Source organism: Urtica dioica, chromosome 8 (genome assembly GCF_054948205.1).
Source record: "Urtica dioica subsp. dioica isolate 48M chromosome 8, U.dioica_male_clone48M_v1_H2, whole genome shotgun sequence".
Taxonomy (NCBI): Eukaryota; Viridiplantae; Streptophyta; class Magnoliopsida; order Rosales; family Urticaceae; genus Urtica; species Urtica dioica.
The window spans coordinates 14,043,143-14,056,590 of record NC_142763.1 but is presented as its reverse complement, the minus strand read 5'-3'; the positions used below and the strand labels follow the sequence as shown (position 1 = coordinate 14,056,590).

Genomic DNA, 13,448 nt, shown 5'->3' with positions numbered 1-13,448 from the left:
ATAGCAAGATTCTCACGTTTCTCAACTCGTTCCGACGCGATTTGACTACTCACTTATAGATTCTCACGTTTCTCAACTCGTTCTCACATGAGTTTTAATACACACACTCATTCTATTATGAATATATTAATACACATTCTCTCATTTTATCTCCCAAAATGAATACTAATTCGTCCTCGTCGTTATTCCTCCGCATAAAGGATGCTGTTCAAGGTCATGACAACTACTTCGAGCAACGGGTGTATCGCGCTGGCAAACTTGGTTTGCCACCCCTTCAAAAGATAACAGCTGCATTTCGGATGCTGGCATACGGTGTTCCGGCAGATGCCACAGACGAGTACGTCAAAATAGGAGAGTCAATGACGATTGAAAGCATTATAATTCCGAGTCATAATTGTTTGTGTTAAAGTTACTTTTATTTGTTGTGTTGTAGCTTGTTTTACTTTATTTAATTGAGTTGTGTTGTAATTTTTTTTTAATTTTAATTGTGTTGTATTTTATTTTTAGTGTTGTGATTTTTATTAAATAAAATTTTATTTTATTTAATGTGTATTTATATTTATAATTATAATTAATTTATAGAGTAATATTTTACTCATTATCATAATTCTTCTAAGTTATCTAATTAGTAATAATAAAAAAAATATAGGGGTATAAGTATAAATAAGAGATAAGGGGGGGATAAAAATAGAGTGAAAAATAGAGTTCGGTTGGAGAGAAATCACTGTTTACTGAAAAATAAAGTGATAAATAGAGTGAGAAATAGAGTGATCGGTTGGAGATGGCCTAAGGTATGATTTTTAAGTATCCAACCTATACTCTACTTGCTTGAAATTATTTCTATATCTATGAATTTTAAAGCATATTTTAGTGTATGTATTTGTTAATTTAATTTTTTTAGCTTTATTTTTTATTCAAGTATTTCTTTTTCGATTAATTTATTTTTATCAGTAAAATTTAATATCGAATGGATTAATTTTTTGTTTTTAGGAAAATAACCAACTTAAACGTTTGACATTGCTAAATAACCAACGTTTGGTAAATAACTATTTTCATATACCGAACGTTGGCTATTTACCAAAAATTTACGTCTGAAAGTGGCTCGAGCGTATTGATATTTCAAGTACAACTAAACCCTAAAAGAATAATGACTTTTGTTATGTTACAGCTAAATGAGATCATGTTTATTTAATTGAAACTGGCAAAACGGAAAAGGCGCTACAACATGGTGGTTATAAATATAAATGTTGATAATAATAGTTTGTTCTTTCTACTCCTAAATTTTTATGGATGTTTATTTGTTTGCTGATTTGGAATTGGAAGAAAATTTTGTTTTGACTTCTTATGTCTTTGGATACGGATCGTTGGAATTCCTCCTCCAATGGTGACTAAGAAGAATGTAAGCAGGATAGCGGAAGCGGCATGCAAAGTCGTCGACCTAAAACTGGAAAGCCTGGAATCAGCATTGTTTAAAAACTTCGTTCGATGTCAGGTTGATATTCCGGTGAACGGTCTGATATGCCCGGGGAGGTTTGTCCCGTATGATGGAAAGAAGGTGTGGGTGACATTCAAATTTAAACGCTTTCCATTTATATGCTACAGGTGCGGCAAGATGGGTCATGAAGCGCGTTCTTGCGATTCTCCGACTTTGAAAATTTTAATTCCGGATAGGATTGAATCTCTAGCATTTGGAGACTGGTTGAGGGTTGAGTTAGCACGTGGGAGTGCGGCAGTGACCGGAATTACTGACCGTAAATACAAAGGAGTTTCTTTGGAGGCGCATTAGAGTGGGAGGTATGCAGATCTGGGGAAGCGTAGTAAGTTTATGAATGGCTCAAGTTCCATGAAGATGTATGATGATGGAGCACAAGGTTCAAAAGAGTGATCGGGGACTGCGGGATCGAGGAGGTTCCTTTCGTTGGGGAATGCTTTACTTGGCGCCGTCTGAATCAGATTAACATAATCCTGGAAATGCTGGACATGTGCTTGGCCAATTTGGAGTGGCACGAGTTATTCCCGAAAGGCGTGGTAAAACATTTGGAGTTCTGGGGCTCTAACCATCGCCCTATTTTGCTATTGTCAAACAGTGAAGAAGAATGAGCAACGGTCTCGGCGTTTTTTCTTTGAGGAGGCTTGGTGCAACGACGAGGAGTGCGAGGACCTAATTTCTAAAGCGTGGCAAATTGGGGAATATGGTCAGAAAGATTTTTTTAAATCCATAGGGAATGTGCGCGAGTCCCTTGGTCAGTGGGGAAGGAGTAAGTTTAGAAAACTTCGAAATGCAATCGAGGTACAAAAATATGTCGTCAACAGGCTGAATGCGTCTTTGATGGTGGCATCGGTTGACGAAGTTCGACGAGAGGAGAAGAACCTTGAGGCTTTACCGGACAATGAAGATAAGTATTGGTACCAGCGGAGTCAGATGGAGTGGCTCAAAGGGGGCAATCGTAACACACGCTTCTTCCATCGTAAAAGCATCACTAAGAAAAAAGAAGAACGCTATCAAAGGGTTGTGGGACTCGAATGGTGGCTGGGACGAAGATCAAGAACAAATCAGCAAGGCTGTGGTGGACTATTTTGGTGGAATTTTCAGTTCTTCCAAGCCTTTACCGGACCGGATCGCATCTGTGATCAACGACTCTGAGCATAGAATTTCGGCAGAGATGAATGAAGAACTGTTGATGCCTTTTTCGAGCAAGGAGGTTAGACGTGAGGTATTCAAGATGGCCCCTCTAAAAACTCCGGGGAAAGATGGTCTCTTGGCCTTATTCTACCAACGCTACTGGAGGATCGTAGGAGAGAAGCTCTCATCGATGTGACTTGATATCCGGAATTCTGAGGCGGTGCCAGGTATCCTCAATGAGACTATTATTTCGCTTATCCCTAAGGTAAAGGAACCGAGGTCGGTTAAGGATTTCGGAGGCCGTAATATTCATGATAATATCATAACAGGGTATGAGAGTATTCACACGATGCAGTGTGGTCGCTTTGGTAATGGAGATGTTGCGGCGTTAAAACTCGACCTATCTAAAGTGTACGATCCAGTAGAGTGGAGCTTTCTCAAAGCTATGATGGGTCGTTTGGGTTATGCGCCACAATGGATAGCGAAAGTGATGAAATGTGTTACGTCGGTGAAGTTCAAGTTCAACATTATTGGCAGCCTTGTCGGTTCGGTTACACCTCAGAGAGGTTTGAGACAGGGAGATTCTCTCTCTCCTTTTCTTTTCCTCTTTGTGGCTGATAGGCTCTCCGGTATGCTTCAGAAAAAAGGAGGAAGAAGGTATCCTGCGTGGTATTCGGTTCGGGGCTGGAGGACCTCGAGTTATGCATCTCTTATTCGTCAATGATAGCTTTGTTTTTGTCAAAGCTACGATCGACGAGGGGCTAGTGATAAACTCTACTCTCTAGGCTTATGCTGCTGCTTGGGGCAAATGGTGAATTATGACAAGTCTAAGATCTGTTTTGGTCGGGATGTGAGCGAGGTTATGAGCAAGGAGATCGCGAGGAGGCTGGGTGTCATGCATTCCAAGTGCCATGAATTTTACTTAGGGTTCCCCACAGTGGTCGGTCGCATGAAGAAGGATATACTTGAGTTTGTGCGGAAGAAAGTGTGGAATAAGGTTAAAGGTTAGAAATCGTCGGTGTTCTCGTTAGCTAGAAAAGAAGTACTTATTAAATCGGCTATCCAATCAATCCCAAACTTTGTCATGAGTGTTTTCAAACTCCCGATGAGTCTGATCCGCAAGATTGAAAAGCTTATGGCAAAGTTTTGGTGGGGTAGTATGATCGAGAAGAAGAAAACCCACTGGGGTGCGTGGTTTAAGCTTTGTAAACCAAAATCTGAGGGAGGTATGGGTTTTCGTGACATCACCTTTTTTAATCAAGCTTTTCTGGCTAAACAAGTTTGGAGCCTATTACGACATCCCGAGTTGTTAGCGAACCGTGTCCTTAAAGCTTCGTATTTCCCTTACACAGATATTATGAGAGTTTCGACATCTCGTTCAAGTTCAAATATTTGGCAAGGAATTATTTGGGGAAGGAGTATTATTGAGAAAGGCTCTAGATGGAGAGTGGGGAATGGAAAAAGTGTGGAGATCGTTGAGGACCGATGGATTCCACGAGCCGATAATTCTAAACTTTTAAATCCACCGTTCATTCCAGCTGGTCTCCGAGTGGTGGATTTAAAGCTTGGGAATGGTAATTGGGACAAGGAGTTTGTCACCACTTTGTTAGGCGATGATGAGGCGCAAGAGATTTTCTGGATCCCGTCCTCTAGATTAAACCCGGAAGACGACCGAGTTTGGAACTACTCGCCAGATGAAGAATTTTCAGTTATTAGATCAGCCTATCATGTCGCTCGTAGTGGATGGGTGCAAGAAGGAACATCGGACACAAGTATTATGAAAAAATAGTGAAAACTTTTGTGGGGCTTAAAGATACCTCCGAAAGTCAAACCATTTGTTTGGAAGTTGGGCAAGGAATGGCTGCCAGTGAAAGTGTCTTTGGCGAGACGCCACATTACGCGGGAAAGCTTATGCGAGAGGTGTGGCATTAAATCGAAATCAAGCATGCATGCTCTGGTTCGATGTCACGACTCGGTTCGTTTCTGGAAGGCCGCTAGTTAAGTGCCATTCAAGGGCAAACCGGAGGAAATTGATTGGGTGCTGGGGACCGTCGGGGAGATGGCAGGAGAACGGGATTGGAGAGGCTGCTGATGCTCCTATGGCAGAGTTGGAATCTTCAAAACTCGGCCATTTTCCAGGGCCGTAAGGACGAACCTCACAGGATGGTAGAACGGGTGCTTCACTTTCCGAGTGACTTCCGTGAAGCCTATACCGCGACTAAACCTGCTAGACCAGAGCGTAAAGAAACTACCAGATGGCCAGTTCCTCCCATGGGCTGGGTAGTTGTCTCAGTTGATGCAGCGACCGACTATGTACGAGGTAAAGTCGGCGCATGGGTGATTATCAGATATTCGAATGGTCTAGTTATTTCGGCCATGATTGACCCCATATCGAGCTCGTTTAGCGTAGTGGCAGCGGAAGCAAGGGTTGTGCTTATTGGTCTCCAACATGAATTGGAAGTGGGGCATAGGGAGGTGGCGGTCCAGTCCGACAATGCTCAGGTGATCACGATGCTGAAGAATAAAACTACTTCTCTGGTTTATTTTGGAACAGTTATTGACGATATTTTCTATGTTAATAGCCTGTTGGATTGTATTTCTTTTTTTATTTTATTCCGCGTAGCTGTAATATGCCAACGTATTGTCTAGCGAAGATGGCTTTAATTTTTTTTTTTTTTTTGTAAAAAATAAACGAAAAATGTGATATTAGTGAAACATATTTTTAGTGGAGTTATATGTCATTTATATTAAATTGAATGGAGATGTTTCATATTTCAAAAAACGGAGAGAATAAATCACACATATTAATTTAACACAAGGATACTATCGATATTTTTCCATATTTTAACGTTAAAAGACACGTACTTTCTATGGTAAATCTTCTTTAGATCAAGGATTTAAATCCCGGGGGAACCAGACGGGAACCGGTCCGGTTCCCCCTTTTTTGAAGTACCCGGCACCGGAACCACCAGAACCGGAATTTTCCGGTGATTCCGGGGGAACCGGACCGGGATCCGGGAAGGAACCCGGTTCCCACTTCTCGGTCCGGTTCACTTAAAAAAAAATCGGCTATAAAATGCCGGATCCCCTTTGAAAGTTGTCATTTGGTTCGGTTTTAGGTAGACAAATTCCCGACGCAGCTCAAGCATTTTTTTCCCAGATCCCGGTTGGATCCCGCCAAACCGGCCCCTTCCCGACGCCAGCACAGCCATTTATTCCTATTTCCCGCCGGATCCTGCCTTTCCCGGTGAGGTTCCCGTCCTTTTTTAGTTTTTTGATGATTTTGAGTTTAAATCTTGAAATTTGTTGATGATTCTAGAAGATTAACTATAAATTGATAGTTGTGACTAGTTAGTGAGCATGAATGTAGTTTTTATTTAAAGTTTGTGTTGATGTTTAAAATTTTTTTTGTATTAAATCCGAATTACTTAGTAATTTTGTGATTAGTTAGTGATGATTAAGGTTATGTTAACTTGTTTATTGATTTATGAAGAAATTGTTATGAATTGTTTTTAATTTTAGAGTTTGTGTTGATGTTTATAATTTTTTTTATTTAATCCGAATTATTTAGTAATTTTGTGATTAGTTAGTAATGATTAAGGTTATGTTAACTTGTTTATTGATTTATGAAGAAATTGTTATGAATTGTTTTTAATTTTAGAGTTTGTGTTGATGTTTATAATTTTTTTAATTTTTAGTTAGTGATAAACTGATAATTAAGGTTATGATGAACTTGTTTATTGATGTATGAAGAACCTAACAAAGGAAAATGATTAGGAAGATAAAAAGTCTCACTATTTCTTCAAGATACGAGCTTTGGTGGTATTTGTACCCCAATGTGATAAATTAGCGGTTATATGATCATTTTGACCGACAACTATCTTTACGTGTTGAAGGATGACGTGGGTGATTAGAAAGACATAGCAGATGATGTGGTGGCAATGGACAGCATGGCGGTGGCGGCGAACAGTCTGGCAGTGGCTTTAGACAACTTGGCGATGGTGGACGACAACTTGGTAGTGGTTGCGGATAGCGTGGCGGCGGCGGGCAACGTGATGGCGGTGGGAGATAATGTGGCGGCGGATGGTAGGATGTAGGATGACATGATGGATAAAGAGGATGAGGAAGATGAATAGCATCGCTATTTTTTTTCATGATATCAGATGCGGCTGTACCCTGTTGTGACAACTTGACAGCCATAGTTTGCAATGAAAAAGACTAGACCGAGCTTGTCGACATTGAGGCTGAGAACCAAGCAGTGGAAGACGGAGGAGCCGGCAATAAGGAGAATCTAGAGTCATGTTATGTGCAATTAAACTATGTGAGACTCGATGTCTATGACCTTATCGCCATCACCACTCTTTTTTTTTTTTCAAGAAGTCCAAATAATTTTATCATATCTTATCAATAACTTTGTTATACTTGAGCAGCCTGTTCTAACTATATATCTTCGAATTTGAGTCATAAGCTCATTGTAATAGTATTTAGCCTTTTCTCATCAATATTTAGCCTATTTGATTATGTTGTGTTTTGTCGTAGAACGCTGCAATAGAGCGTTTAAATAACTTTAAAATATTTAATTTGTACATAATCACGCTTTCGTAATATAGCACATCGAAGAAGAAAAAGACAATCATGCCCTCGAAATCAACTTCCTAATAAGAAAAACGCGTTGTATTATGGACTATTTTTGTCAATCAGTTAATAGAGAATTAATAGAGAACGTAAACCAAGTTTATAATAACTAATTTTTACATAATCACGGTTTGGTAGTAAAGCACATCAAAGAAGAAAAAGATCATCATGCCCTCAAAATCAGTGTCTCAATAAAGAAAGCGCATTTTTTAAATACGGGGTACTTTTGTCATTCAGTTAATAATGAGCGTAAACCAACTTTAAAATCTGTACATAATCACGCTTTCGTAATAAAGCACATCAAAGAGGAAAAGATCGTCATGCCCTTGCTATCAACGTTTCAATAAAGAAAGCTCTATTATATTAGTTTATGGGATATTTTGTCAATCAGTTAAAGAGAGTGTAAACCAACTCTAAAATTAATTAATTTGTACATAATCACGCTTTTGTAACAAAGCACATCGAAGAAGAAGAAGAAGAAGAGACCATCATGCTCTCCAAATCAATGTCCTAATAAGCTTAGCAATAAGCGTAGTGCGAGAACAACCGAAATAATGCACTGCAAAGCTAGCCTAGCCACTTGGTCTACCCGCCTTTCTTCTTGCGTGGGACCCACATACGCCGCCGCCACTGTTCTTCCAGCGGTGGTGGGCTTGAAAGGTGTTCTTCAGGCTCGGTGACGGCGCGCAGCGTTTCGGCCGGGCCCGGACTAGCGATTTTTGAAAAATGGTTAGGCTAAATCGATCCCTTTACACTACAACAAATAGTGGCAACAGCCACAATTTTTATTCTCAGGAATAGCCACGACAAGTCGTGGCTAAATAGCCGCGACATTAGATGAAACAGCCGCGAGTTGTCGTGGTTGTTTCTATTTTCATCTATTCATTAGAACGGGCTTATTCCCGCGCTCATTATTTGAGATTATAGATTAGCCACGACTCTCAAAAAGGCGAAATTCGGAACTCGGTCCGAGCCTTATTTAAAAAATATTCACTTTTGTTTATAATTTATGTTTTTAAATATTAGAAGTGTAGTTTTCACACTTAAATTATAATATATTTATGAAGTCTGAAGATATAGTTGATTTTAAAAGATATTGTCGTTTTGATTAAAAAAATATATTTATTACGTTATAAAGAATTTAGATTTAGGATTTATTAGGCCCGGTTTAAACCTTTTTAAGTCGGGGTTCGGCAATCAGCGCCGAAATTCGAGCATGAGAAGTTATAAAAGCCTCTTGGCAGCGAAATTCCTTCCGAATTTTCGTTGGCATTTGAAACCGTCACGTTTTACAAGCCATCTAATTGATGTTACTTGGCAATTGCAATTGATGTCCGAAGAAATGACTACTTTGCAAGATAATGTTTAACAGATATCCAAGTCTGAGTTTTATTGTATTCTTTCCACCAATGAATGAATCCCACACCAAATGCGAATGAATCATAGTCCAACTAAAATATATATATATATATATATATATATATATATATATAATGACATTTTAGTTGGACTATGATTTATTCGCATTTGGTGTGGGATTCAATAAATATATATATATATATATATATATATATATATATATATCGTCCAATTACTCCCCTACCATATTATCACATGGCATTACAAAATTACTCGTAACTCTCCCGTACCAGAAAAATTTAATACGTCTTACCCTCAAATTCAATGAACATTCTTTTTCCCATCATTGACATCTTCCGGGTTTCTCTCTAGGAAAAAAAAATGGCCATTTCCATGCTCAATCCCAACTCAGCCCTTCTCTCACTGATCCAAAACACCGACTCATGCAAAACGCCCCACAAACGACTCTCAGCCACTAAATGCAGAGTCGCCTCAACAACAAACAATAACACGTCATCGCTAACACCGGAAAAGCGCCGAACTTTATCAGATTCGTGGCGGGAAATCCACGGCAGCGAGGACTGGGCCGGGCTGACCGACCCGGTAATGGACCCGATCCTCCGATCGGAGCTCATCCGATACGGCGAGCTGGCTCAAGCCTGCTACGACGCCTTCGACTTCGACCCGTTCTCGAAATACTGCGGAAGCTGCCGATTCCACCGCCGCGAATTCTTCCAAGCCCTAGAAACCCCCTCAGCCGAAGCCTCCTATGACGTCACTCGGTACCTCTATGCCACGTCGAACATAAGCCTCCCGAACTTCTTCAAGAAGTCTCGCTGGCCAAAAGTGTGGAGCCGAAGCGCGAACTGGATCGGATACGTGGCGGTCTCCACCGACGAAGCCTCGGCTTTCCTCGGACGCCGAGACATCACCGTCGCGTGGCGCGGAACGGTGACGAGGCTCGAGTGGATCGCGGACCTCATGGACTACCTCAAGCCCGTGCCGGGAAACCCCGACCGGAGCGTGAAGATCGAGTCGGGGTTTCTCGACCTCTACACTGACAAAGACGAGGCCTGTGGGTTCTGCAAGTACTCGGCCAGAGAGCAGGTTTTGGCCGAGGTGAAGAGGCTCGTGGAGGAATATTCCGGGGAGGATCTGAGCCTGACTTTCACCGGCCACTCGCTCGGCTCGGCGCTGGCCATGCTGAGCGCGTATGACGTGGCGGAGATGAGGCTGAATATGGGGGTTATTCCGGTGACGGTTTTCTCCTTCTCCGGGCCACGTGTCGGGAACGTGAGGTTTAGGAAGAGGATCGAGGGTCTTGGCGTGAAGGTGCTTAGGGTTTTGAACGTTCATGACGTGGTTCCGAAGTCGCCGGGGCTGGTTTTTAACGAGCACGTGCCGGCGAGGGTGATGAAGCTCGCGGAGGGTCTGCCGTGGAGTTACTCGCACGTGGGAGTTTCGTTGGAGTTAGATCACAAAAACTCACCGTTTTTGAAGGACACTGTTGACCCTTCTAGCTCACATAATTTGGAGGCTCTTTTGCACCTCATTGACGGGTCAGTAAATCTCTCTCTCTCTCTCTCTCTCTCGGAGTAAGAGTTCACGAGTGTCAACATATTTTACTAACGTTTTGAGTCTTTACATGAAAAAAGAAGATCATGGAGTATGTTTTTCATTTATATATACTAAAAGCTTATCATCTATCTTGAAAACTGTGTACATATAGTCATTAAAAAAACAATGGTAGAGCTTAGGAGAATACACCGATCGATGCTAAAACTGAGAAATAATACAAAACAACATGATGCTCTAAGATATTGAGTCACCGACAAAAATAGTATATACAGATATCATGGCTGTCACGTTTAGTCATGTATGTTGTTCAAACAAAAACAAAAATATAATAATGAACAAATGAAAGCGTAAACGATACTCGAGCTGATGTCAAGTGCTATTGTTATCCTTCTCGTTATTATTATTATTTTTTTTTAAGATAACTCGAGACTTTTCATTAGAATTCGGGTAGAATAGCACAAATACATATATCAAACTCATTCTCCTTAGATAGTCTATAGTATATATTCAGAAATTAAGAAAAATATAACCTCAGACTATTTGTTGGGGGTAATTAACACTGAGCATCCAATCACAGCACATATAAAAAAGTCTCGTATCTTTTTTTTCTTTCTTGATATATAAAATTATATCCACTTGAGTCACAAGCTGTATTTGTCAAAATATAAGACACCTACCCCTAGCTCACCTAACAAATACTTAAATTGGATTACTGGTAACAACTGTCATTGGCGAATAATTTAAAAAAAAAAAAAACGTTGTCTGTTTCCAATTCCATGCAAATTGTAGAACGCAACATATAAACAATACAATTAAGCTTTTGAAATCAGCATTTTAGTAAGAAATGTAAAAGTTTCAAAGAACACAAGAATATATTATTGTATTTTGCAAGTCTTATACAAATTTGTGAAGGGAAAGGTAGATCGAAGGACAAATTATGGGGTATATTTAAAGTTAAGAGAGTAATAATAAGAAAACACAGTATGCAAATGTAAAATTATCAACTGAGTATGTTTTATATATAGCTTAAAAGAATTATTTGTCTATCTACAGCAGTAATGCAGTATGTTCTGGACGATAATTCTACACAATAGGTATAATTAGGTGCGGTGAATGAGATATTACTCGAGTCGCTTTTGGATTGAAAATAATTAGGACCCACCAAAAAAGTTAACCAAAGTGTACTATGCAAAAGAATCAATCCTCAATATCTTATTATTTTAAATTTTAATACAAAATATTCAATATAAAACAATAAAACATACTACAATTCAATAAGCAGACACAAGAAAGTGATAAAATATGATCATTTTGAACAACTATAAGTGTTATTCACATTAGAGTATTTATTTTATATTTTTCTAAAATATGATGCGGATAAAAAAAAAATAGGGTGACGTAGCTAAATAGCCAATTTAAAGTTATGAATTTATAAAATAGTTAAAGTTTGCCTTAATTTAGTGAAATAGCAAAAAATGTGCAGCAATCTAGTTTCAAAATTTTTTTGACACCAATATTAATTTTTTTGAAAGTGATAAATTACTTATAATAATCGTCAAAATTTTTAATCTTAGTTGTCAAAAAAATTTGGAAAACGTGAATTTGGTTCATTTGCTGAAAAGTTGAAACTTTGACTATTTTGTTAATAAATAAGTTTCAAATGACTATTTTGTATAATTTTATAAAAAAATATATATATATATATTTTTAGTGACACGTTTAAATTTGGCACCTCATAGGTGTTCAAATTCAAATATGACTATTAGTGTTGCCACGTGTTAGCTCCTTAAGCGAAGTTGGAAGTATGGATATCAATTATATATGCATTTACGGTGAACTATATGACCATAGCGCTAGCTAGTAGACAATTGACCTAAATTAAAAGCGATTCACGACATTTGAAAAAAAAAAAAAAAAAAAAAAAAAACCTCCACGTGACGCTATGTAATTCATCGGTTTTACTAATGTAAGTGTAAGATTATTTTATTCAAATTTAGCTAATATCGACATTTTGTAACGCCTTTAAGAAAAGCGTCTTTTAAATTAAGAGGAACATTTACATGTCTAGTATATGGATGATTATTACGATATATTAATTCTGTTTTTCCTTGCCACTAAATTTAATTGTTTCGTGGCTGATCCGATCATATGTGTAGTTATCATGGAAGAGGACACGGATTTGTACTATCAAGTGGAAGAGACCCAGCGCTAGTGAATAAGGGTTCAGATTTTTTGAAAGATCATTATATGGTCCCACCATTTTGGAGGCAACACGAGAACAAGGGCTTGATTAGGAACACCGATGGCCGTTGGAGTCAACCTGAGCGTCAAAAATTGGAAGATCACCCTTTAGACATACATCATCACCTCAAGGAAATTGGTCTCCATACACCTGATCATCGATGATTATTTTCCTATTGATTTATTAATTAGTTTGGTATATTTCTACCATGTATAAATTTCTCATTATAAAAATTTAATGATCCGACTACTTGTGAGTTGTGATTAAAATTAGGGATATTAAACCACCCACCACTAATAAATGCAGTGATAATCAACGCTTCCTATTTTTGGGCATTTGTCGAGTCTCCCGAAAATCTTTAATCTCCAAAGAAATTTAAACACCAGCTCATGAGGGTCATTTTGAGGGGGGTTGAAATCTGAACCCCATCGCTCTTAGATATTGGCGTGGTGTCAAGGCCATAATGATCTTCCACTATAATGCCCTTTAGTAGCGGAAGATCCTTAGTGATCAATTATCTTCCATAACATTATCAATTTATTTTTTCTGCAACGTCCTCATCCTTGGCTCCATCCAAGTAAAAATTCCAAAAATGACCTTCATTAAGCTTATCTAGTACCTCGACCAATTTAACATGCATCCTTGGGGCAACATGGCTTAATTTGATGACAAGTATGTCATGAAATTTTCAAACATACACCGATTTAAAGTCACGTTTAATAGATTCTGACAAAAACGTTCAAACTTCATACTTACTTCAAAAGTAGACCTGAAAATTCTTTTAAACTCAATATTAGACAATTTCTCGTAATTAACCATGAATACTATCAAAGAAAATTTAATTTGTTACAAAAAATGTCAATAACATGAGATCGGGATCTAAAACACCAATCTTAGTACCGGTGGAGATAGTCGACGCGGAGAACAAGAGACGCGACAATGATGCATAATCCTAGTTCGATGGAGATGTGACAATAAAGAGCATGTATATTCAAGGTGGCTATTGGAAGG

General features: G+C 38.8%; 3 protein-coding genes across 3 annotated transcripts; all 3 read left to right on the top strand.

Annotated features, from left to right (window-relative positions):
- The first annotated feature begins 2,972 nt into the window (after positions 1 to 2,972).
- LOC149388378 (uncharacterized) lies at positions 2,973 to 3,632 on the top strand. Its single transcript, XM_089622407.1, has 2 exons — positions 2,973 to 3,280; positions 3,368 to 3,632. The coding sequence occupies exons 1-2, from the start codon at positions 2,973 to 2,975 to the stop codon at positions 3,630 to 3,632; spliced, it is 573 nt and encodes a 190-aa protein (XP_089478533.1).
- A 96-nt stretch (positions 3,633 to 3,728) lies between these two features.
- Positions 3,729 to 7,938, top strand: LOC149388377 (uncharacterized). Its single transcript, XM_089622406.1, has 6 exons — positions 3,729 to 4,395; positions 4,437 to 4,548; positions 4,690 to 5,161; positions 6,538 to 6,709; positions 7,496 to 7,595; positions 7,716 to 7,938. Exons 1-6 carry the CDS (start codon positions 3,729 to 3,731, stop codon positions 7,936 to 7,938), a joined length of 1,746 nt encoding a protein of 581 aa, XP_089478532.1.
- A 1,132-nt stretch (positions 7,939 to 9,070) lies between these two features.
- Positions 9,071 to 12,820, top strand: LOC149388376 (phospholipase A1-Igamma1, chloroplastic-like). The gene is made up of 2 exons (XM_089624129.1): positions 9,071 to 10,176; positions 12,352 to 12,820. The coding sequence occupies exons 1-2, from the start codon at positions 9,224 to 9,226 to the stop codon at positions 12,599 to 12,601; spliced, it is 1,203 nt and encodes a 400-aa protein (XP_089480255.1). The 5' UTR covers positions 9,071 to 9,223; the 3' UTR covers positions 12,602 to 12,820.
- Positions 12,821 to 13,448: the final 628 nt, after the last annotated feature.

Excerpts from the sequence above, each read along its gene's own strand:
- LOC149388378 (XM_089622407.1), top strand. The coding sequence starts at position 2,973 with ATGCAGTGTGGTCGCTTTGGTAATGGAGATGTTGCGGCGTTAAAACTC. Across the intron at positions 3,281-3,367 it reads CAGAAAAAAGGAGGAAGAAG|CTACGATCGACGAGGGGCTA; the intron begins GTATCCTGCGTG and ends TTTTTGTCAAAG.
- LOC149388377 (XM_089622406.1), top strand. The coding sequence starts at position 3,729 with ATGAGTCTGATCCGCAAGATTGAAAAGCTTATGGCAAAGTTTTGGTGG. Across the intron at positions 4,549-4,689 it reads AAGCTTATGCGAGAGGTGTG|GAGAACGGGATTGGAGAGGC; the intron begins GCATTAAATCGA and ends GGGAGATGGCAG. Across the intron at positions 6,710-7,495 it reads AGATAATGTGGCGGCGGATG|TTAATAATGAGCGTAAACCA; the intron begins GTAGGATGTAGG and ends TTTGTCATTCAG.
- LOC149388376 (XM_089624129.1), top strand. The coding sequence starts at position 9,224 with ATGGACCCGATCCTCCGATCGGAGCTCATCCGATACGGCGAGCTGGCT. Across the intron at positions 10,177-12,351 it reads CTTTTGCACCTCATTGACGG|TTATCATGGAAGAGGACACG; the intron begins GTCAGTAAATCT and ends TCATATGTGTAG.